Here is a 23,802-nt window from a genome sequence, read left to right on the forward strand (position 1 = left end):
AAATTTCTCAAACGGGAGGGGTAGACCCTCCCATTGGACCCCTCCCCCATATCAATCGCAAAATATGCCCCCGCCACCCCCCCCCCCCCCTTGCAAATTCCTGGCTACATCACTGCTTCAGACCACACTGGTTTGACGATATAATATGTATGTCAATGGCGAATACTATCTTCATTTATGGAGGCTTCAACTCTTTCAGTGTCCACGGAAGAATAGAAGGGACATCGCATTGGCAAGTTTCACACAGTAAAAAAGAAGGACTATAAAGTAGAATTAAGTTGCCCCAGTACGCAACAGGGTAAACAATTATATTTTTTTCACATCTTAATTATTTATTAAAATGTAAAAGATGTGAATATTAATGTTTTTTAAACAGTCAACAGCTTGGTTGAAGTACCAAATTCACGAAGAAAGATCAGTACTACATGCAAAAAGTTAAAAGCAAAGTGTGAATATAATTTTTCACGTTTTTGCGTAGATGCCTGATGGTGTAACTCGTCGTAACTATATGTCTCTTTTACGTATTCGACGATCTTCCGATCTTAAGGAGCAATAGCGCATGCGTCGATTGGTTTCCATGTCGACGATAACACTTGACAACCACTGGTAAATAACACGCGTGTACACACTATGTACGTGCGAGCACTGAAGTTGTACGAAATTGCAGTTTAGTAGTAACATGCATATAGCATATATGCAGACAACACTATAGATAGAGCACAGTTCCACTAGTTACGACCTTACAAGTTACAATTGCTACTACCTTGTGATTGTATGTGTCCTCTTATTTGTTCTCTTTTGTAAACGAAATCACAGTTAGATATTGCACCCAAAAACTGAACTCGAAGTTTTTACTGACTATCTACCATCGAATTGCACTGGGAGACCTGTAGATTTCGAAAATCAGAGCTGTCACTTGCAGTTGGAAATTTCAGTTGCGGTATAGGACTAGGGTCGAGTAGACCCCTAACTACTCCTAAGGCTAAGGTTGTCTAACCTAGCCTACATCCATTGGCTCTGATATGATTATAACAGCTCTCTGTCTACTGCAAGGTGCTTCTAACCTCGTCAATTTCCTGTTTGTGAATGATGACAATGATGATGTGAATGATGACTGTGAAGATGAAGGTATGTTATGTTAATAATAATATACCCATGCTTATATAGGCTAATAATTCCATATATCGGTTGAACCAGTAGTAGAACACTACTACTAGTACTAAGTTGTATGACTACTGACGTAACTTTGTAAGACTGTGAAAACCACGACCAACTTGAACTAAACTAATTAGGCCTACACTAGCCATATTGTAATTTTGGCCTACGTCTTAGGTTGGGCTGGTTAGCCTTGCATGAGCTAGATCTAGGCTAACTGTTAGGTGATAAACACAGACTAGCCATGGCATATGGTCATGATCCGTCTTCACTAGCTTGGCAATGGCAAATGTTTAGGCCTTTAGTGTTACACCACAGTTATGGTTTTAGCATATCATAAGTGGCATAGGCAAACTTTTAGTGTTAGTTAGTCTTGGCCCAGTCTGTCTGTCGGCTGTATGTCACTAATCACTAACTGTAGGTTATCATTGCCTCCGTTGGTACTTATGATGGTGGAAACAGATGGGGAGTGGCACTGTAGCCTATATCAGGAGGGGGGGGGGGGGGGGCGGACCACATCCCAGAATGTAGGCTATTTGCATTAAAATACCTGCCAAGTCGCCTCCCTGTGTCACATAGCTTTTAGTTAGAAAATGTATAGACCTATAGCAATAGTTGATATAACCACCATTGTCTCATCGTAAGTGATAATCTACTATCTAAGTTTAATATGTCAAATAGCATTAGGCCAAACTACATTGTTTATATGTGCAGGCCTAGCTCAAATATCAGCAGTGTTCATGGAGTTGTAAATGGTTTCATGGGCGGCGATCATGGGGGGACGGGGGGACATGTCCCCCCAATATTTTAGGTGGGGGGATATAGTATCTAATATCCCCCCCAATATTTGTTGGCATAGTTTTTATTAAGCATATGTTTTGTATTTTTTTATGATATCGCTAGTAATTTCAAAAATAGAAAATGCTTAGATGCAACTTACAAGGCCTGGGAAGTGCCATTTCCAGCGATCTGGGAGGCATTTTCGGCCAAAATTTTCCTGGTGGAGCTATGCTTAGAAAGTCTGGGTACAAGCTTTGCCCCTCCCTTGGCATATTCCTTGCAAGGCGCCTGTCTAACCACATCACAATTTGTTACTATATATGATCGAAAGTAGCTTTTACTTTTGTTTTCGAAATGAATAGCTAGACGGACCGCATCCGTAATGAAATTTGGTTTGCATCTTGTGTATGAGTGTACGTACGTACAATCATAGATATGATTCACATCGATATGGGTTCACTGGGTTTCCATTTGGCCTGTTTCCTACAAGATTTCTAACCGCAGGTGCGTAGCCAAGGGAGGGGGGGGTGAAGGGTGGAGATCGCCCTCCCCGTCGAGCATATTTTTTTGTATTTTCTATGATATCGAAGTTTTATAGTAGCCGTTATAAGAGGTTTTAATATTTGTACACCAATAATTTAGCTGTGTCTGAATTTTCGAAAATTCCTTGACCAACATTCTTCATCATACTTCCCTCTACTCGTGCAATTTTGAACGGTCTGTTGAGGGTGGGGGGGTTCTATATTGGTTGTCCATAGATGACATTTTGTGCAACATTATGGGTATCTTTTGAAGTGAATTTATTATTCAAATTCTGAACAAATAATGGGCTTAAAACCTTGAAAAGTGGGGCTGACGGGTATTGTGGGGCGTTACGTAGAATTACCTACAAAAGCAATGATCCACAGGAGATGCAATGAGGTCGAACATGATGTGTGACTGGTGACAATTTTGAAAAAAAGGTTATGAATAAAAAAAAAAACTATTAGGAAAAACTTGGTTCTCAGGCCAAATTGTTCATCTGGTTGGTCATTTTCAAGCCCGAGAAGTGCCATTTCCGGTGATCTGGGGTCTATCAAAACCAGAAATTTTCTTGTACGCTGCGCGCCAACCAATGGTGGCACTCCGCTTTGATAGTAATTCGCCTGCATCTAAGCAAGCGTCCCCCCCCCCAATATTTGAAACAGATCGCCGCCCCTGAATGATTTCATAGGCATAAGCTTATGTTCATGTAAATTCATATTATTGAACAGCTGATCCCCACCCCCATGTTATACATAGCCTAAATAGTACAACTGGTTGTGGATTGTAATCGGGATCCTAGTGTTCCACAAATCTGGTATCATTCCATCATGTCAATATTACCAGACAGTTATTCTGTACTGTTAATAGTCTAGTCGATGTGACACTGTATGCAGGGAGTTGTTATGCATAACAACTCCCTGCTGTATGTAAATGTACAGTATATCAGTAAAAATTGGCCATTTGTTACAGGACACCCCATATGATAAAGTTTGGTGCACACCCTTAACTGTGTGATTCATTCTGAAAGATTGTCTCAGAGACTGAACCCTTCGTGCCCAAGCATAAAAAAAATCAATGCTTTTCATTCACCATAGATAAATTTAAACCTATCAATATCATGCAATAGTTAATCAAAATAAAATAAAACTGTTAGCAAACTGCTTATCCACTAGAGAGTAGAGAGCCAGTGTAAGAGAATGTGTTAAAATAAGTTGGCCTGACATTTCCTAGCAGGATCTTCTTCAGAGGCTAAATGACTAACAGTAACAGATTGGACAAAAACATGCACAGAATACAGACAGGTAAATGAGCATTCATTCTCATTTTTTGAGAAAAGGCCTCACCAATTTCCAGTTGAAAGAGAAGTGATTCTATAATTGTCGTAGGCAGTGGCGGAGCTAGGGGTATTGGTCAGGATAGGGCGAGAATGGTCTGTAGGGGCGCTTTCGACACTATCTAAGCGAAGCGCCACCACTGGTTGGCTCGTAGCCTACAAACAAATTTTGAGTTAAGATACTCCTTAGATCTCCGGAAATGACCCTTTCCGGGCCTGGCTAATTTGCAGATAAACGAAGAATAAGAAGGTGTCATGGCCTAATTACACCAACAAAATGTGACAAATGTCAATAAGTAGATGAGAGCGCAATAAAAAAAGACAATAATCTAGAATAAGTAAAAAGTGGTAAAGAGCTGAAAAGGGCGCCTGCAGCCCATTTTACTCCGTCAGGGGGGGCATCCGCCCCCCCCCTGACTGTATGGACGCTCCGCCACTGGTCGTAGGAAACACAGATCTTAATGTTGATTTCTGCCTGTAGCATCCAAGAAAACAAGGTATAACACTTGCCCTGAGTCATTGGTCAAATCATTTCAAGTGGTTTTAGAATTTATGTATCTTTCCCTAAAGCATTTTTAAAGTTCTTTTTATTGGACAGGAGAAGTCATTTTGACATCAACTTGGGAAAAGGCTAAGAACACTTTAAACCATCTTTTTGTACAGTATTTCTTTGTTTTGTGTTATGTAATACCATATACACATGTCCTTAACCATGAGGCTTGCCATCTGCAAATGTCACTTGCATTTTTTTCCATACTCTGCTTTGTTGTGTCATCCTAGTCGGTGCTGTTTCATCCACACAATCAATTATTCAATTTAGATCTGTTTAAAAAGAGGATAAAGTTGATTTCAATGACTTATTGTCTTTGCTTTTAAGATAGTGAATGGTCAACACTATTTTTGCTAAGGGGGTCGTTAAATTGGAAGCCTTTGACTTGTGTGACCTTGTATGAGATCGAGAGGAGCTTTTTGTGTCTAAATATCCAAAATTTTAAACTATCCTACTATTGTATCAAGTTTATATCTGAGGTTAAAAGTAGATTTTATGGAACCAAATCTGATTTGGCCATTTGCAATACTATTCCCTGGTACTAATCATGCAGTCAAATAAAACAAGCCGTGAACGGAAATTCACAAACAGATTCCGAGAAAATCCTGTAACATTTGCATGATTTAGAGGTAGTCATTCCCATATAACTTTTAGGTAAAATAAATACATAATGCCACTGGTCCCAGAATCACTTTTTTAAATGAATATTGTTATCATGAAAGGCTCCAAAATGTACAAGGATTAGAACCCTACTGCTTATATGGCATTGTGTAAACTCTACATACATGTAGTCTGATGGCATATCAACCAACAAAACAACCTTTGGCACAGTGTAGTGAATGGAGCAACAACTGTAAAGAGGCACAGCTCAGTATTAGATAAGAAATACATAGATAGATTACCTCCCAGCCTTTGAATACTGACAGTGAAAATGCTGCCTGGTCTATATCGATCATTCCATGTAAAAACATTGCAAGGCCTCACGATTTTTTGTTACATGCTCATTTTGTATAAAAAAGTACTGTAAATTTCCTTCTAAGTTACATAACACTTATTTCATTAGGATATGTTCCAAAATTGTGAAGTTTTAATAAATTTGTATAACACCGAAGTCTACTTTAATTGAGATAACACCAATTATTTTATTATTTTAATTGAGATAAAATGTTTGTTTTATTCCGTCAACTGCCCCAGTACTGTAGAAACATCTCCAATCCTAGTATTTTGATGGGGTTTGTGGGAGGGGAGGGGGATTTACAAGTAACTTACAGTGCATCATTATTATTGAAATCAGCTTTTAATTGGTGTTTCTCTAAAATATTTACTTGTTCTATGTACTTCAAATCATGTTAGGTAAACTCTAATTATGCAAAACAAACCACTCCCACCCCTCATATCAATGCACAGCGTTTACAGTACTCCTACCATGAGATATCACACATGCATGTATGTCTACTTGCAAGCCTAGCTTGTATTACAGTAAGTAAATACTATGCTATACTGCAGCCCACACTAAAATTCTACTGAACTGCTTTCAAGGTATGACCTAATATTTCCTATATGAACTTCACATGCATCTACTGTAAATGAAAATTACATGTAAATTGATTGAAAGATGTTTGCTTACTATTTTATAATTCCACATGTCAAATATAGTGCAATAAGATAAAAACAAATTACTTCAATAAGTAAATCTTCAAAAATTAAAAGAAAAAATGATTTCACTTTACTTTACAAACAAAGTAATTTTGGAAATTCATATCACTGCAGTGTTAGTATGACCATGGTCATACTAACTGAGCAAGTAACAAAAATTGTGATGTTCTACTTAAAAGTTTACTTTTTTTAATGAAATGCTGGATTAAGACCCAGCAACATTTTCACTGCCAGCTTTGAAGGGTTGGGGACATCCTCTGATAAAATGTATTCCTTATCTAATTTCCAGATGTGCTTCTCTACAGTGGTGCGCAGCTTCATGTACTACACTGTGCTGCAAGTTTCCCCAAAATGTCTTCTTGTTTGAAATGTTTTAGAATGTCAGACTGTTTGGTGGAGTCTTACACTGTAGGCAATGTAAATGGTAGCATTCTTAAATAGTTATTCCTTGGCACAATCATACAAGGAAGATATATTGCTAAACAACACTTAACAAGTAACTTAAATAGAAAGGAAAGATTATGTACACTTTTTCATTTACATAGTTCCCACACCATCCATCCACTTTTTACCCTAAAGAAACAGTTGGATAATTTTTATTTCAAAATCTGGTTTCAGGCCACATTTGGTTGTTGAAATCCTGTGCATCCCTATAGGGTGCAGTGGTAAATCAACAGCAGTGCCACAGTTCCTGATGAGAGGGGATGAAAGTGTAACAGGCACGTGTTCCAGTTGTACTTTGATGCATACAGTCTCTGTAAATGGGCGCAAATTATTACAAGAAGTGCATAATAATGGTTGTTTAATTACTTACTGTAGTCCAGAAAACATAATATAGATTGATAATCAAATACATAATGCAAAGATTTAAGACTGGTCGCACTATGAAGCCACTATGGAGAAGGTACCTGAGAGAAAAAATTGCATTATCGAAGAAGAAATTATCCGTTCAGTTTTATAGAGGCATGTTGCCCTTTGAATTATTTCCCGCTGTAAGAAATTTTGCATCATGAGCAGATTAATTGGAATATCAAATGCATCTCACAACTCAAGAGTGACACCAAACAAATTTTGAAGATCAATGTTGGACCTCTGGTTTCGCATACAGTCCTCAACTGATGTAAATGTAACTGTGTTCTAAATTTGGAGGGGCAGTGCTGTTAAATGTAAGAAATGTCAGGTGCAAATGAAGTATATCCCCCTCCCTCACTTACAATTTGTAAAGAAACTAAGAAAAACTTAAAAGTGAGGCATTCCAAATAAAATCCTCTTTCAAATACATGTACTTGGATTTGTGCTTTAAAATCCTTTTCATGAAATTAAAATATCTGAAATTGCTGCAGCACCTCTTTAAGCCCTCTAACAGTATGCCCCAGCCATACACTAGCTACCAGCCAATCATGCAACCCAACCAAAAAAATGTGGTTCTAACAACATTTCTAGGTCCCCATTGTTAAATTGTCCCCCCCCCCCCCATACCCACTCGTGAATTCTTAAAAACCTTTTACTTTTAGGCCACTGTATCTAAAAAACTATGATTACCTGAATATTCATAGGATAAAAAGGATAGGCCAAGAAAGCTGACATAACATTTCACTTGCTATTTGCCTGTCTGTCCATTGCAGAGCTGAATACCACGGCTTAATAAACTGGGCAAACATAGATCTGACTATTCGTCTGGGCTGGTCTGTGATGCAGCCTGTCTTGGACAGCTTTGACTAGCTGGACTCGGATTTGGATCTGCTGGACATGATTATAGCCCTGCCAACAATTCATCTGCATTAAAGAAGTTTGTACGAATTCAGGTTAAATATGTCTACCTGGAGGAGATCCAGATGTCAAGGAAAATTTGTACCCACTGACTTTTCTATATCTTATTATTTATCTATTGTTTGAACTGAACAATATAACCTAGAATATTATTAAACTTTGCTGTTACAGGGACCAGTGTAGACTTAACGTCAAAGCAGAGGAGGCCACAAATTTTGATCCTTCGACTAAAGGCTCCAAGCACTGCTGAAGCCAAGAGGGCAGAGGAACAGCTTAACCTGGATTCAACAACAGGATCTGGTTCTGACAATGCAAATGTTGAGGAAGTCAATAACCTACAGCAAGGCAGTGAAGTGACTGAGTTAGTAGCGACAATGACCAGAACCTCTGCTAAAGTAAGTGACAACAAGCAGGAAGTTTCCAACAAATCTGAGAAGAAAGTTTGTCATCCTGAGCTGTCTGATAAGGAAAAGGAATCAACGACAACAAAAAGCTCACCCAACAAGGAAGATGGCGAGCCCTCTGCCAGTAACGGTGCAGTAGGATGGAAGACAGCTCATCAGTCTGAGCAAGAAAGTGGTGTTGGATCTGATGATGCCACAAAGTCTGATAAGGGAAGAGGACCAAATAGTGCACAGACTTCATCCACCCTGCAAGAAGACCAGCCTTCTACAAGTAAATATGCAGTAGGAGAGACGACAACTCATCAGTCTACGCAAGAAAGTGGTGTTGAATCTGATGATGCCCAGAAGTCTGACAACGGAAAAGCACCAAAGAGTGCACAGACCTTATTCACCAATAAAGAAGACCAGCCTTCTGCAAATAACATGGCAGTAGGGGTAATGACAGCTCATCAGTCTGAGCTAGGTAGTGGTGTTGGATCTGATGATGCCACAAAGTCTGATAAGGGAAAAGGACCAAAGAGTGCTCAGACCTCACCAACCCTACACGAAGACCAGCCTTCTACAAGTAAATGTGCAGTAGGAGAGACGACACCTGATCAGTCTGAGCAAGAAAGTGGTGTTGGATCTGATGATGCCAAGAAGTCTGATGAGGAAAGAGGACCAAAGAGTGCACAGACCTTACCTACCCTGCAAGTAGACCAGCCTTCTACAAGTAAAATTGCAGTAGGAGAGACGACAACTCATCAGTCTGAGCAAGAAAGTGGTGTTGGATCTGTTGATGCAGAGAAGTCTGACGATGGAAAAGGACCAAAGAGTGCTCAGACCTCACCCAAACTGCAAGAAGACCAGCCTTCTACAAGTAAAAGTGCAGTAGGAGAGACAACAGCTCATCAGTCCGAGCAAGAAAGTGGTGTTGGATCTGCTGATGCAGAGAAGTCTGACAATGGAAAAGGACCAAGGAGTGCACAGACCTCACCCACAGTGGAAGAAGACCAGCCTTCTACAAGTAAAATTGCAGTAGGAGAGACGACATCTCATCAGTCTGAGCAAGAAAGTGGTGTTGGATCTGATGATGCCAAGAAGTCTGATGAGGAAAGAGGACCAAAGAGTGCACAGACCTTACCTACCCTGCAAGTAGACCAGCCTTCTACAAGTAAAATTGCAGTAGGAGAGACAACAGCTCATCAGTCCGAGCAAGAAAGTGGTGTTGGATCTGCTGATGCAGAGAAGTCTGACAATGGAAAAGGACCAAGGAGTGCACAGACCTCACCCACAGTGGAAGAAGACCAGCCTTCTACAAGTAAAATTGCAGTAGGAGAGACGACAGCTCATCAGTCTGAGCAAGAAAGTGGTGTTGGATCTGATGATGCCAAGAAGTCTGATGAGGAAAGAGGACCAAAGAGTGCACAGACCTTACCTACCCTGCAAGTAGACCAGCCTTCTACAAGTAAAATTGCAGTAGGAGAGACGACAACTCATCAGTCTGAGCAAGAAAGTGGTGTTGGATCTGTTGATGCAGAGAAGTCTGACGATGGAAAAGGACCAAAGAGTGCTCAGACCTCACCCAAACTGCAAGAAGACCAGCCTTCTACAAGTAAAAGTGCAGTAGGAGAGACAACAGCTCATCAGTCCGAGCAAGAAAGTGGTGTTGGATCTGCTGATGCAGAGAAGTCTGACAATGGAAAAGGACCAAGGAGTGCACAGACCTCACCAACACTGGAAGAAGACCAGCCTTCTACAAGTAAAATTGCAGAAGTGGAGACGACAGCTCATCAGTCTGAGCAAGAAAGTGGTGTTGGATCTGATGATGTCGAGAATTCGGACAATGGAACAGGACAAAAGAGTGTACAGACCTTACCTACCTTGCAAGAAGACCAGCCTTCTACAAGTAGAATTGCAGTAGGAGAGACGACAGCTCATCAGTCCGAGCAAGAAAGTGGTGTTGGATCTGCTGATGCAGAGAAGTCTGACAATGAAAAAGGACCAAGAAGTGTACAGACCTTACCTACCCTGCAAGTAGACCAGCCTTATACAAGTAAAATTGCAGTAGTGGAGACAACAGCTCATCAGTCTGAGCAAGAAAGTAGTGTTGGATCTGATTATGCCGAGAAGTCTGACAATGGAAAAGGACAAAAGAGTGTACAGACCTTACCTACCTTGCAAGAAGACCAGCCTTCTACAAGTAGAATTGCAGTAGGAGAGATGACAGCTCATCAGTCTGAGCTAGAAAGTGGTGTTGAATCTGATGATGTCAAGAACTCTGATCAGGGGCAAGGAACAAAGAGTGCAAAGATCTTACCCACCAATGAGGAAGATGTGGTTTGCAATGCAATGAAAGATGAGAAGGTGTCTCATCAGTCTGAACAAGGTAATTTTAGTAAGACTGATGATGACAGGAAATGTGACAAAGAAGACAGAGCACAATCTGATGAGAGAATAGAACCAACCATTGCAAAGACCGCACTAAGCCAGCAAGAAGACCAGCCTTCTGCAAGTAACAGGGCAGTAGGAGAGACGACAGCTCATCAGTCTGAGCAAGAAAGTGGTGTTGGATCTGATAATGCCGAGAATTCGGACAGTGGAAAAGGACAAACAAGTGTACAGACCTTACCTACCCTGCAAGAAGACCAGCCCTCTTCAAGTAAAATTGCAGTAGAGACAACAGCTCATCAGTCTGAGCAAGAAAGTGGTGTTGGATCTGATGATGCTGAGAAGTCTGACAATGGAACAGGACAAAAGAGTTTACAGACCTTACCTACCCTGCAAGAAGACCAGCCTTCTACAAGTAAAATTGTAGTAGTGGAGACGACAGCTCATCAGTCTGAGCAAGAAAGTGGTGTTGGATCTGATGATGCCGAGAAGTCTGACAATGGAAAAGGACAAAAGAGTGTACAGACCTTACCTACCTTGCAAGAAGACCAGCCTTCTACAAGTAAAATTGCAGTAGGAGAGACGACAGCTCATCAGTCTGAGCTAGAAAGTGGTGTTGAATATGATGATGTCAAGAACTCTGATCAGAGGCAAGGAGCAAAGAGTGCAAAGATCTCACCCACCAATGAGGAAGGTGTGGTTTGCAAAGCAATGAAAGATGAGAAGGTGTCTCATCAGTCTGAACAAGGTAATTTTAGTAAGACTGATGAAGACAGGAAAGGTGACAAAGAAGACAGAGCACAATCTGATGAGAGAATAGAACCAACCATTGCAAAGACCACACTAAGCCAGCAAGAAGACCAGCCTTCTGGAAGTAACGGGGCAGCAGGAGAGACGACAGCTCATCAGTCTGAGCAAGAAAGTGGTGTTGCATCTGATGATGCCAAGAAGTCTGAAAGCAGAAGAGAACCAAAGAGTGCAAAGAATTCACCCACACAGCAAGAAGACCAGCCTTCTGCAAGTCATGGTGCAGTAGGAGGGGAGAAAGCTCAGCAGTCTGAGCTAGAAAGTGGTGTTGGGTCTGATGATGGCAAGAAGTCTGATAACGTAAAACGACTAAGGAATGCAAAGGCCTCAACCACCAAGGGAGAACACCAGCCTGCTGCAAGTAATTGTGCAGTAGGAGGGAATACAGCTCATCAGTCTGAGGGAGAAAGTGGTGTCGAATCTGATGATGTCAAGAACTCTGATCAGGGACAAGGAACAAAGAGTGCAAAGATCTCACCCACCAACGAGGAAGATGTGTTATGCAAAGCAGTGAAGGAAGAGAAGTTGTCTCATCAGTCTGAACAAAGTAATATTAGTAAGACTGATGAAGACAGGCTAGCTGACAAGGAAGACAGAGCACAACCTGATGATAGAAAAGGATCAAAGAGTGAAATGACTTCACCAACCAAGAAAGAAGACCAGGCTTCTGCCAGAAAAGGTGCAGTAGGAGCAAAGACAGCTTATCAGTCTGAGCTAGGAAGTGGTGTTGGATTTGATGATGCCAAGAAGTCTGACAATGGAAAAGCACCAAAGAGTGCACAGACCTCATTCACCAATAAAGAAGACCAGTCTTCTGCAAATAACAATGCAGTAGGAGTAATGACAGCTCATCAGTCTGAGCTAGAAACTTGTGTTGGATTTTATGATGCCAAGAAGTCTGACAACGGAAAAGCACCAGAGAGTGCACAGACCTCATTCATAAATAAAGAAGACCAGCCTTCTGCAAATAACAATGCAGTAGGATTAATGACAGAGAATGATAGCAAAGGATCAAAGAGTGAAATGACTTCACCAACCAAGAAAGAAGACCAGGCTTCTGCCAGAAAAGGTGCAGTAGGAGGAAAGACAGCTTATCAGTCTGAGCTAGGAAGTGGTGTTGGATTTGATGATGCCAAGAAGTCTGACAACGGAAAATCACCAGAGAGTGCTCAGACCTCATTCACCAATAAAGAAGACCAGCCTTCTGCAAATAACAATGCAGTAGGAGTAATGACAGCTTATCAGTCTGAGCAAGAAAGTGGTGTTGGATCTGATGATGCCAAGAATTCTGATAAGGGAAGAGGACCAAATAGTGTACAGACCTCACCCACCCTGCAAGAAGACGAGCCTTCTACAAGTAAATGTGCAGTAGGAGAGACGACGGCTCCTCAGTGTGAGCAAGAAAGTGGTGTTGATTCTGATGATGCCAAGCAGTCTGATAACAGAAAAGGACCAATTAGTGCAAATACCTCACCCATCCTACAAGAAGACAAACCTTCTGAAAGTTACTGTGCAGTAGGAGGAAGGACCGCTCTTCAGTCTAGGCAAGAAAGTGGTGGTGTTGGATCTGAAAACCAAGCAACGCAGTTAGAAGATGACGATGAAGAAGATCATTTCCCTCCGGGTTGCACAAAGGCATTCAAGAGGAAGGCAAGGCGAAAAAGGGCAAAGGTATGTTGTGTTTGATAACTGCTGGATCTGCAACAAGCATTTAACCACTTATGATGTGGTAGCTAGTTACTAAGATTAAGATATAAATAATCTCTAGTGGAGTTTGATACTAAATCTATATATAACCAGTTAACTTCATCCACTTTTATATTTGGCAAGCAGGGGTTTTTTATCACTACTTTTAAATACTTTTAATTATAGAGCTGTAAGTTGATGATTGCCCTGTTGCCATGGGCAAGTAAAAGTTATGTTGGGCAGCTCCCTCTTATCTCAACCTGCCTGATTGGGCAAATGTTAGATACGTGTGAATATTAACAATTTTCAGTGACATTTTTCGTGCACCATTTTCCATTTAGAAGGACAGCAATTAATCATTTATAAAAGTTGCTAACTAATCGTGAAGTGAACGTCTCAAAGTTGCAGTGAGTTAATGTATATAGGCTTATGTTTGTATGATGTTCATCACTTTCTTTTGGTGGAAGAAGATTTAATTTCGTACTTCACAGTAGTATAATCTTCCTATGTGCATTGTGCCATGTATCTGCTTAAACTTATTTTATAGGAAGGAGTGATGTAGTTTTTTTAAACTATAATCCAAATATGGAGACTATAACAGCTGTTAGTCAACAGTTATTGGAACAAAGTGATGTATCATGTCGTATGGCACATAGCACGTAAGAGGGTGATTGTTCAGTCATACTGTACATACTAACCACATGACCTTCATTTGTGTAGCTATGATTATATGAATGAATGCAGCTGCTGGTCCTGTCACATCTTATGATCCTACTGCTGCTCCTGCCACTTCTTATGGTCATGTTGCTGCTCCTGCCACATCTTATGATGCTGCTGCTCCTGCCACATCTTATTGCCATTGCTTATTATCCTGCTGCCTCCTGTCACTTCTTATGGTCGTGCTGCTGGTCCTGCCACATCTTATGATCCTGCTGCATTTCCTGCCACCTCTTATGATCCTACTGCTGCTCCTGCCACTTCTTATGATCCTGCTCGAATGCCACTTCTTGTGATCCTGCTGCTGCTCCATCCACCTCTTATGGTGCGGCTCCTGTCACCGCTTATGATCCTGCTGCTCCTGCCACTTCTTATGATCCTGCTCCTGCCACTTCTTGTGATCCTGCTGCTGCTCCATCCACCTCTTATGGTCCTGCTGCTGCTCCTGTCACCGCTTATTATCCTGCTGCCTCCTGTCACTTCTTATGGTCATGCTGCATTTCCTGCCACCTCTTATGATCCTACTGCTGCTCCTGCCACTTATGATCCTGCTGCTGCTCTTTCCACCTCTCATGGTCTAGCTGCTGCTCCTGCCACTGCTTATGGTCATGCTGCTGGTCCTTCCCCTCTTATGATCCTGCTGCCTCCTGCCACCTCTTATGATCCTGCTGCTGCTGCTCCTGCCACTTCTTATGGTAATGCTGCTGATCCTGTCACCTCTTATGATCCTGTTGCAGCTCCTGCCACATCTTATGGTCATGCTGCTGGTCCTGCCACTTCTTATGATCCTGCTGCTGCTCCTGCCACTTCTTATGGTCATGCTGCTGGTCCTGCCACTTCTTATGATCCTGCTGCTGCTCCTGCCACTGCTTATGGTCATACTGCTGGTCCTTCCCCCTGCTTATGATCCTGCTGCCTCCTGCCACTTCTTATGATCCTGCTGCTGCTCCTGCCACTTCTTATGGTCATGCTGCTGGTCCTGCCACTTCTTATGATCCTGCTGCTGCTCCTGCCACTTCTTATGGTAATGCTGCTGATCCTGTCACCTCTTATGATCCTGTTGCAGCTCCTGCCACATCTTATGGTCATGCTGCTGGTCCTGCCACTTCTTATGATCCTGCTGCTGCTCCTGCCACTGCTTATGGTCATACTGCTGGTCCTACCCCCTGCTTATGATCCTGCTGCCTCCTGCCACTTCTTATGATCCTGCTGCTGCTCCTGCCACTTCTTATGGTCATGCTGCTGGTCCTGCCACTTCTTATGATCCTGCTGCTGCTCCTGCCACTGCTTATGGTCATACTGCTGGTCCTTCCCCCTGCGTATGATCCTGCTGCCTCCTGCCACCTCTTATGATCCTGCTGCTGCTCCTGCCACTTCTTATGGTCATGCTGCTGCTCCTGCCACTTCTTATGGTCATGCTGCTGGTCCTGCCACTTCTTATGATCCTGCTGCTGCTCTTGCCACTTCTTATGGTCCTGTTGCACTGCTTCTGCCACCGCTTATGATCCTGCTGCCTCCTGTCACTTCTTATGGTCATGCTGCTAATCCTGCCACATCTTATGATTTGGAACATTTTTATCTCATGAAAAGCTTTCAAACTTGTAGTTGTGGCTTAGTTCAAGGTTCTTCCTTCAGTAGTTCTGTAGAGTTGTCATAGAGCCAGACTAGAATGCTAGTCCATTGTGCACATTAGGATCAAAGGAGGAACTTTCTTAAGATAAAAACAAGCAGTTGGCCTTTTAATTACATTCTTAATGGTTCGCTGCTTGCAATAACCTTTCTGCACAAGAGAGATCTAATTGACTACTTCTTCTTTTGTTTCGAGCTGTGAAGTTTATTCATGATGGAGCAGAAATGCATCAAAGTCACTTAATTTTGTGTAGTGAAGTGTTTGTTGATTCATGTATTCACATACTACCTTGTCACATATTCCTCTTCCTCCAGGCGAGATCCAAGAGGAACAACGATTTATTATCATCAAGTACACCGACAGCAAACCAGAGTCAAAAGGACTTAGCACCAGCAGAGCAACAGCAGGTAACAACAATTAATAAATGCCCAAATGTAAATATTGCATTTGGTTTCTACCCCAAAATTAAGGGAAAAAGCTGTGTATTTACAAAAAGTTTGCAAAACTTATGTGAAATAATTAAAGCAATTTGCAGCAAGTAATAACAGGCAGTCACACAACCAATGAAATAGCAGGATTGGGTTTCTCTAACCTCCATTGTATTTGATTGTACTTTGTTCAAAATGTTGAATTTTTGTCTTGAAGTAGCGAAAGTTGATATGCATAATGTACACAATAGCACACATGTTTACCATGTACAATACTGTGGGAGACTGTCAAAATGTGCAGGGTGCTGCCGGTAGACTACATTTGCTGGGAAGCATAAAACAGTAATTCTATTAGGCCTAACGGTAGTAACTTGTTCGCTAAATATAGTGTTCAAAGCTAGTTTAAGACCTTGCGGTTAAGAAATGTTGTTCAAATTGACTTTCATTATTAGGATCTTCTCAACCTATCGCAAATACCACGCGAGTCACCTCTTTTTTGGCCAAAACAGGGGAAATTGAATATCTAGTTTGTAATGCTAGAATACTGAATGCTCCTCTGCACAAATTCATGAATAAACACACAGTGTACTATTCAAAGCTAAACTTGTTTTCACACACAGGAAAGTAGTGCTGGCCATTAGAGCACTTGTGTTTACAATCTTACAGGTGACTGGTCAATTAATTAGGCGTGCTCAAGGGTGAATCCTAATGACAGTATTTGGGGTAGTTTATGGTATCAAGTGACATATTATTTATGCTTGAGTGAATTCCAGGAGGATGTTTTGCTAAAGGCAGGCTTGCCCATCATGTTGGTGACTGCATGAGGCTGTTTACTATATAAAATGAGGGATCCTTTGATCATAGTTTCTTATTAACTGGTTTGTTTTGTACATAGGCCTCACCCACCAAGAAAGAAGACCAGCCTTCTGCAAGTAAAGGTGCAATAGGAGGGAAGACAGCTCATCAGTCTGAGCAAGAAAGTGGTGTTGGATCTGATGATTCCAAGCAGTCTGATAATGGAAAAGGACCAAACAGTGCACAGACCTCACCCACCCAGCAAGAATTCCAACCTTCTGCAAGTAACGGTGCAGTAGGAGGTAAGACAGCTAATCAGTCTGAGGTAGAAAGTGGTGTTGGATCTGATGATGCCAAGCAGTCTGATAACGGAAAAGGACCAAACAGTGCACAGACTTTACCCACCCAGCAAGAATGCCAACCTTCTGCAAGTAACGGTGCAATAGTAGGGAAGACAGCTCATCAGTCTGAGGAAGAAAGTGGTGTTGAGTCTGATAATGCCAAGAAGTCTGATAAAGCAAAAGGACCAAACAGTGCACAGACCTCACCCACCCAGCAAGAATTCCAACCTTCTGCAAGTAACGGTGCAATAGTAGGGAAGACAGCTAATCAGTCTGAGGAAGAAAATGGTGTTGAATCTGATGATGCCAGGCAGTCTGATATTGCCCAAGGACCAAACAGTGCAAAGACCTCACCCACCCAGCAAGAATTCCAACCTTCTACAATTAACGGTAAAGCTGACAAAGAAGACAGAGATGAAAGGATGAAAAACAAACAGACTATCCCTGAAAACCAAGCAACACAGAAAGAAGATGATGTTGAAGAAGATCATTTCCCTCCGGGTTGCACAAAGGCATTCAAGGCGAATGCAAGGCGAAAAAGGGCAAAGGTATGTTGCGTTTGAGACAAGGTTGCTATGATTTTTTGCAGAGATTTTTCAGATTTGCACTTAACATGTTTTGGGAGTGAAAGATAGATGGCTTGTCAACCTTAGATTTTCATTGTGCAAAAGATTGCTTCATAGGCAGTGTAGAGGAGTAACAGTGAAATCTTTCCTCCACCATTTGCATTTAAATAGACAAGAATAAATCATGATTTATTCTTTCGATAAGCGACTTCACACATTTTCTTTTTAAATGCATTTAAAAAGAAAATGTGTGAAGTCGCTTATCGAAAAAACATGCTTCTCAAAGTTGCAGTGAGATACCGTATATATGCTTCATTGCACAAGTACTTCAGGAGCCCTACTGTAACAGAGCCAAGATACCTAAGTAGGCATTCTTGCCAATGTTCTTTGGAATTGTTTGTGACATAATAGGCCTAGCTGCATATTCATGATTCTGTTTATACAATGTTTATTACTTCTTTTGGTGGAAGAAGATTTAATTTCATACTTAGCAGAAACATATTTTTCCAACAGACATTGCACCATGTATCTGCCCGACCTTAGGTTATAGGAAGTAGTGATGTTGTAGTCTTTTTAACTATACTACAAGTATGGAGACTTAAAATGATAAAAGTGACTAGGGCATTTTGCGTTTTGGCGAGTAGATTTTTTAGTCATGCTCCAATTGGCAATTAGTTTTGAAAATATTTGTCGAGGAATGAGAAGTACTTACTTCTTCTTTGGAAACAACCGTCACCAGTTAGTTAGTTGGGACAAAGTAGTGACGTATCATGTAACCTATTCTTTTTGTTCCAAGCATGCAGCTTAGTACCATACAGTATATAATACCATTACAAATGTTTAAGTTTGCAATAAGGCTACCCTACAATAGTAAGCTATATTCTTAATAGTAAAATCAGGAATAAGAAAACTAGATAGAAAACCTTAAGATTTGGAAAAGAACATGCTACCAGAGCTGGAACATTTTTATCTCATGAAAAGCTTTCAAACTTGTAGTTGTGGCTTAGTTGAAGGTTCTTCCTTCTGTTGAGTTCTGTAGATCAAGTTGTCATAGAATGCTAGTCCATTGTGCACATTAGGATCAAAGAATGAAGTATCTTGATTTTAAAAACAAACAGTTGGCCTTTCTTTATACCTTCTTAATTGTTCGTTGCTTGAAGTGACCGTTCTGCACAAGACGGATCTAATTGACAATTTCTGCTTTTTTTCGAGCTGTGAAGTTTATACATCATGGAGCAGAAATGGATCTTCTGCAAGAACTTTGTCAAAGTCACTTAATTTTGTGAAATGAAGTGTTTGTTGATCATATACTACCTTGTCACATATTCCTCTTTCTCCAGGCGAGATCCAGGACGAACAGCGAGTTATTATCAAGTGCACAGGCAGCAAACCAGAGTCAAAAGGACTCAGCACCAGCAAAGCAACAGCAAGAAACAACAGTACAGAAATGCCAAAAGGTAATTATTGCATTTGGGTTCTACCCCAAAATTAAGGGAAAGGGTTGTGTATTTACAAAAAGTTTCCAAAATCTATGTGGAAATAAAACGATTTGCAGCAAGTACAATATACAGGCAATCACACAACCAATGAAATAGCTGCAGGATTCGTGAGGGTTTCTCTAACCTCCATTCTGTTTGATTGTACTTTGTTCAAAATGGTGACTGTCTTGTAGTAGCAAAAGTTGATATGCATAATGTACACAATAGCACATATGTTTACCATGTACAATACCTTGGAAGACTCAAAATGTGCAGTATGCTGTATGTAGACTACAATTGCTGGGTAGCAACAATGCAGTAATTCTATTAGGCCAAGTAGTAATAACAAGTTCGCTAAAAATAGTGTATAAAGCTAGTTTAAGACCTTGCGGTTAAGAAATGTTGTTCAAATTGACTTTCATTCATTGGGATCTTCCCAAACTATCCCAGATACCATCCGAGTCCCCTCTTTTTGGCCAAAAACAGGGGAAATTAAATATCTACCAGAGTTGGTAATGCTAGAATACTGAACGCTCTGCACAAATTCATGATTAAACACACAGTGTACTAATTAAAGCTAAACTTGTTTTCACACACAGAAAAGTAGTGCTGATCATTAGAGCACTTGTGTTTACAATCTTACAGGTGACTGGTCAATTAATTAGGCGTGCTCAAGGGTGAATCCTAATGACAGTATTTGGGGTAGTTTATGGTATCAAGTGACATATTATTTATGCTTGAGTGAATTCGAGGAGGATGTTTTGCTAAAGGCAGGCTTGACCATCATTTTGGGGATTGCATTAGGCTGTTTACTAAATGAGGGATCCTTTGATCATAGTTTCTTATTAACTAGTTTGTTTTGTACATAGGCCTCACCCACCAAGAAAGAAGACCAGCCATCTGCAAGTAAAGGTGCAATAGGAGGGAAGACAGCTCATCAGTCAGAGCAAGAAAGTGGTGTTGGATCTGATGATGCCAAGCAGTCTGATAACGGAAAAGGACCAAACAGTGCACAGACCTCACCCACCCAGCAAGAATTCCAACCTTCTGCAAGTAACGGTAAAGCTGACAAAGAAGACAGAGATGAAAGGATGAAAAACAAACAGACTATCCCTGAAAACCAAGCAACACAATTAGAAGATGACGTTGAAGAAGATCATTTCCCTCCGGGTTGCACAAAGGCATTCAAGAGAAAGGCAAGGCGAAAAAGGGCAAAGGTATGTTGTGTTAGAGACAAGATTGCTTACACTCGCTTAGATGAAGGTTCTTCCTTCTGTTAAGTTCTGCAGAGTTGACATAGAGTCAGACTAGAATGCTAGTCTATTGTGCACATTAGGATCAAAGGATGAAGTATCTTGATTAAAAAACCAAACAGTTAGCCTATTTTGTTACATTCTTATTGGTTAGTTGCTTGCAATAACCATTCGGCACAAGAGGGATCTAATTGACATGTAACTCCTTTTGTTTCGAGCTGTAAAGTTTATTCATGATGGACCAGAAATGGATCTTTTGCAAGAACTTTGTCAAAGTCAATTAATTTTATGAAGTGAAGTGTTTGTTGATTCATGTACATTCAACCTTGTCACATATCCTCTTTCTCCAGGCGAGGTCTAAGATGAACAACGAGTTATTATCAAGTGCACAGGCAGCAAACCAGAGTCAAAAGGACTCAGCACCAGCAGAGCAACAACACGAAACAACAATAATGAAATGCCAAAAGGTAATTATTGCATTTGGCTAAGAATAATGGAAGCCCATAAGACAACAGTGATAATAATCTCACATCTAAATCCCATTCATTTGTTAGTCAGTAAACAAGGAAATGCCCATATATACCTTGGCCATTCTACTAATTAGTTGTAACACCTGTACCTGTTATTGGAAATCTCTTCAAAATGGAACTTCTTAAATGTCAAAAGTAAATTGGAAAGTTTGAAATTGTTAACCTGTATTTTAAACTCCAGTCCTGAAATGCATTAGGTCTTACATAAGTGTGTTTATGGATACCAATAGATGTGTTGTTAAATTTAATTGTATAAGAAAGAAAGTTGTATAGATTGTGCAGTTTTCATTGAAATCTTCATTTTGACAACATGGATATGAAAACAGATTGTCCTGCTTGATAGCTAATTTAATGAAACTTGAACATGCTGAGTATTTGTCAAAATAAACAATTCATGTTAGTAAGACACTCACCCTCTAAGGTATTTTCACCACCAGAGGGTAAGTGTTAAAGTTGTAAAACAAATTGAATTAAGCAATCGACAGAGTGCATTCTCCAATAACAGGCTAGCCTAAAGCAATATATTCCTAAAGGGGTTCTACCCCAAAATTGAGGAAGAAAGCTATGTCTTTACAAAATGTTTGCAAAACATTTGTGGAAAAAAGTGATTTGCAGCAAGTACAATAACAGGCAGTCAAACAACCAATGAAAGAGCTGAATTTGTGTGGGTTTCTCTAACCTCCATTCTGATTGATTGTACTTTGTTCAAAGTGGCGACAGTTTGTCTTGTACTAGCAAATGTTAAATAAATAATGTGCACAATAGCACATGTATATGTTTACCATGTATAATATTATGGGAGGCTGTCAAAGGTCAAAAAGTGCAGTATGCTGTATGTATACTACAAGTGCTGGGTAGCAACATTGTATTTATTCTCTAAGGCCAAGTAGTAGTAACATGTTCACTAAAAATAGTGTTTAAAGCTAGTTTAAGACCATTGTGGTTAAGACATGTTGTTCACATTGACTTTGTTTGGTTTGTGTTTAACTTTATTTCATTATTTTCATAAAATGTGTACAGCAATTTCGAGTTATATTCACAAAAGTGAATTTTTCATTAGCAAATATAATGAAACACTAACCTTAGAAATTAACAAAATGTATATATATATATTCTGTATTATTCTGCTACTAAGTTGAAAAGAAAGGGGAGAGCCTTAAGAAAACTACTGCGAGCTTGTGTTAAAGGTTCCCCAGATACAGTCTAAAACATACATAGAGGGATTGGACATATTAAGCAAAACAAGAAAAACAGGAAAAGGAAAGAAGAAGAATGGTTACATAAAAAAATTGACAACCTATAAGCTCACCACTTACAAATACAGATTATCAACAAAGGGAATGGTCTTACTGGGAAGAGTTAGAAATTGATTGAACAAAAAAGTCTTAAATTTGGATTAGAAAGAAATTTTGTTGACCAGTGTAGTATTTGAGAGATGGTGGTAGAGAGGCCACCACAAGAAAACAAAGACGACAACTTTGATGAATGATGTGGGATGAATGGACCTAGTTTGTTTTAATTTAATTTCACTTATATCATTATTTACTTTTATTACATACTTTTATTGCTTCTTATACCATCATAGTCTAGTATGCCTGACTATTACCTTTTAAACTTGTTGCATAGAAATTGGTAATTTAATTGCTGGAAAACATAGATGCACTCAGTGTTTGAGCTATTTATTTCTCCTATATTTGTAACTGATGCTATTTTATACTTTTTTCTTATATTTGTATGATATGTTGTATTTCCCATTTAGAAATCCATATAGGCTTAACTTGCTATTGGTGTAATAAACTTTCATGTGGCATTTAGTGTGTTGTGGGATGGGAGGGGGGGGGGGGTTAATGTTGATTATAGGTGTCACTATACAGTCTTACCTTCAAGAAGCCTTGAACCTGAGTAAATAATTGCAAGGAAAAGTTGAATGAAATGCTGCAAAGTAAGAAACTGTTATTTAAGGTCATTATGGTCACCCATTTGCATACTTATTATAAGCATGTTACTGCCACCCCCAAACCATTTCACTTCATTTTCTCATTTACTGATTAATTAAACTCTCTTGATATGTTGGAAACATTTCAGAAAAAACTTTTGGATATCCTGTCTTTCAAAAAGTTTCCATCATGAGCAGAGTTATTGAAAGCCATTTCTTGTCGTAACTCTGACAGGGGCGGCAGCTAGTCCATCATGTAGGGCTCAGAAGTGTAACCCTACCTTCCAAATGTTGCAATTCTTTGTTGACTTTTTCCTTTCAACTCTCTCTTACTTATTTCTCTCTTCTCTCTCGCCCTCTCTCTCCACCTCTCTCTTCACATCTCGCTCTCTGTCTCTATATTTGTCTTCATCTGGAAAGAAAGGAAAGCCAAACCCTTGTGGCAGGAAGGACGACTGTGATTGATTTTATCTTTTTCTTCTACTTACTTAATCATTGAAACAGAAATTTGAAAACTTTTGAAATGTAAATATTATGAGAAATATGTGAATTTAGAAACATTAATTGACAATGCAATATTTGAAAAGCAATTTAATATGCAATATTGAAAGAGAAATTTATCATTGAAATTTGAAATTGAAATATATATGAATGGTTAACATAACTTTTCATAGTAATTGTCTTTTCTTTTTTTTTTTACTTTTTGATACACTTAAACAAACATTGTGATGTGATTTGTCCCAGTTTTGTTTGATAGTAAGTTTCCATGACAATATATATAGTTCTTTAGCTGGACAAATTAAGGTTCATTTCAAAGAGTGTATGATTCACAAGTTTGGAATTATGTTGTCTGTATGGGATTAAGATAACTATAAAGAAAAGCATATGAGAAAAGACAAATGAGAATGGAATCAAATTGATAATATATAAGATTCAACAACTATATTTCTGTCTCATATTTTCAGTACATGTAATTTTACAGTAACAGACCGGGAAGAACCCACAAGAAGATTTAATAGCAAAGCTTATAAGTGTGGATACCCTCTAGAATAGTGAGAATTTACATTTCTGATTCCAACAAATTGTTACCTA

General features: G+C 39.9%; 1 protein-coding gene across 3 annotated transcripts; it reads left to right on the forward strand.

Annotated features, from left to right (window-relative positions):
- Positions 1-662: 662 nt before the first annotated feature.
- On the forward strand, positions 663-23,368 carry LOC139977165 (uncharacterized). 3 transcript variants are annotated; one of them, XM_071986356.1, is made up of 8 exons: positions 675-1,128; positions 7,941-13,021; positions 15,698-15,790; positions 16,707-17,495; positions 18,854-18,970; positions 19,861-20,208; positions 20,595-20,711; positions 23,131-23,367. In XM_071986356.1, exons 1-8 carry the CDS (start codon positions 1,023-1,025, stop codon positions 23,173-23,175), a joined length of 6,696 nt encoding a protein of 2,231 aa, XP_071842457.1. In that variant the 5' UTR covers positions 675-1,022; the 3' UTR covers positions 23,176-23,367. The 3 variants fall into 3 exon arrangements, with proteins under 3 accessions (XP_071842468.1, XP_071842479.1, XP_071842457.1); XM_071986367.1 differs by lacking the exons at positions 19,861-20,208; positions 20,595-20,711 and having other exon boundaries at positions 663-1,128; positions 23,131-23,368; XM_071986378.1 differs by lacking the exons at positions 15,698-15,790; positions 16,707-17,495 and having other exon boundaries at positions 668-1,128.
- Positions 23,369-23,802: the final 434 nt, after the last annotated feature.

The sequence above is a fragment of the Apostichopus japonicus genome, chromosome 2 (assembly GCF_037975245.1).
Source record: "Apostichopus japonicus isolate 1M-3 chromosome 2, ASM3797524v1, whole genome shotgun sequence".
NCBI lineage: Eukaryota > Metazoa > Echinodermata > Holothuroidea > Aspidochirotida > Stichopodidae > Apostichopus > Apostichopus japonicus.

Excerpts from the sequence above, each read along its gene's own strand:
- LOC139977165 (XM_071986356.1), top strand. The coding sequence starts at position 1,023 with ATGATTATAACAGCTCTCTGTCTACTGCAAGGTGCTTCTAACCTCGTC. Across the intron at positions 15,791-16,706 it reads CACCAGCAGAGCAACAGCAG|GCCTCACCCACCAAGAAAGA; the intron begins GTAACAACAATT and ends TTTTGTACATAG. Across the intron at positions 17,496-18,853 it reads CAAGGCGAAAAAGGGCAAAG|GCGAGATCCAGGACGAACAG; the intron begins GTATGTTGCGTT and ends CTCTTTCTCCAG.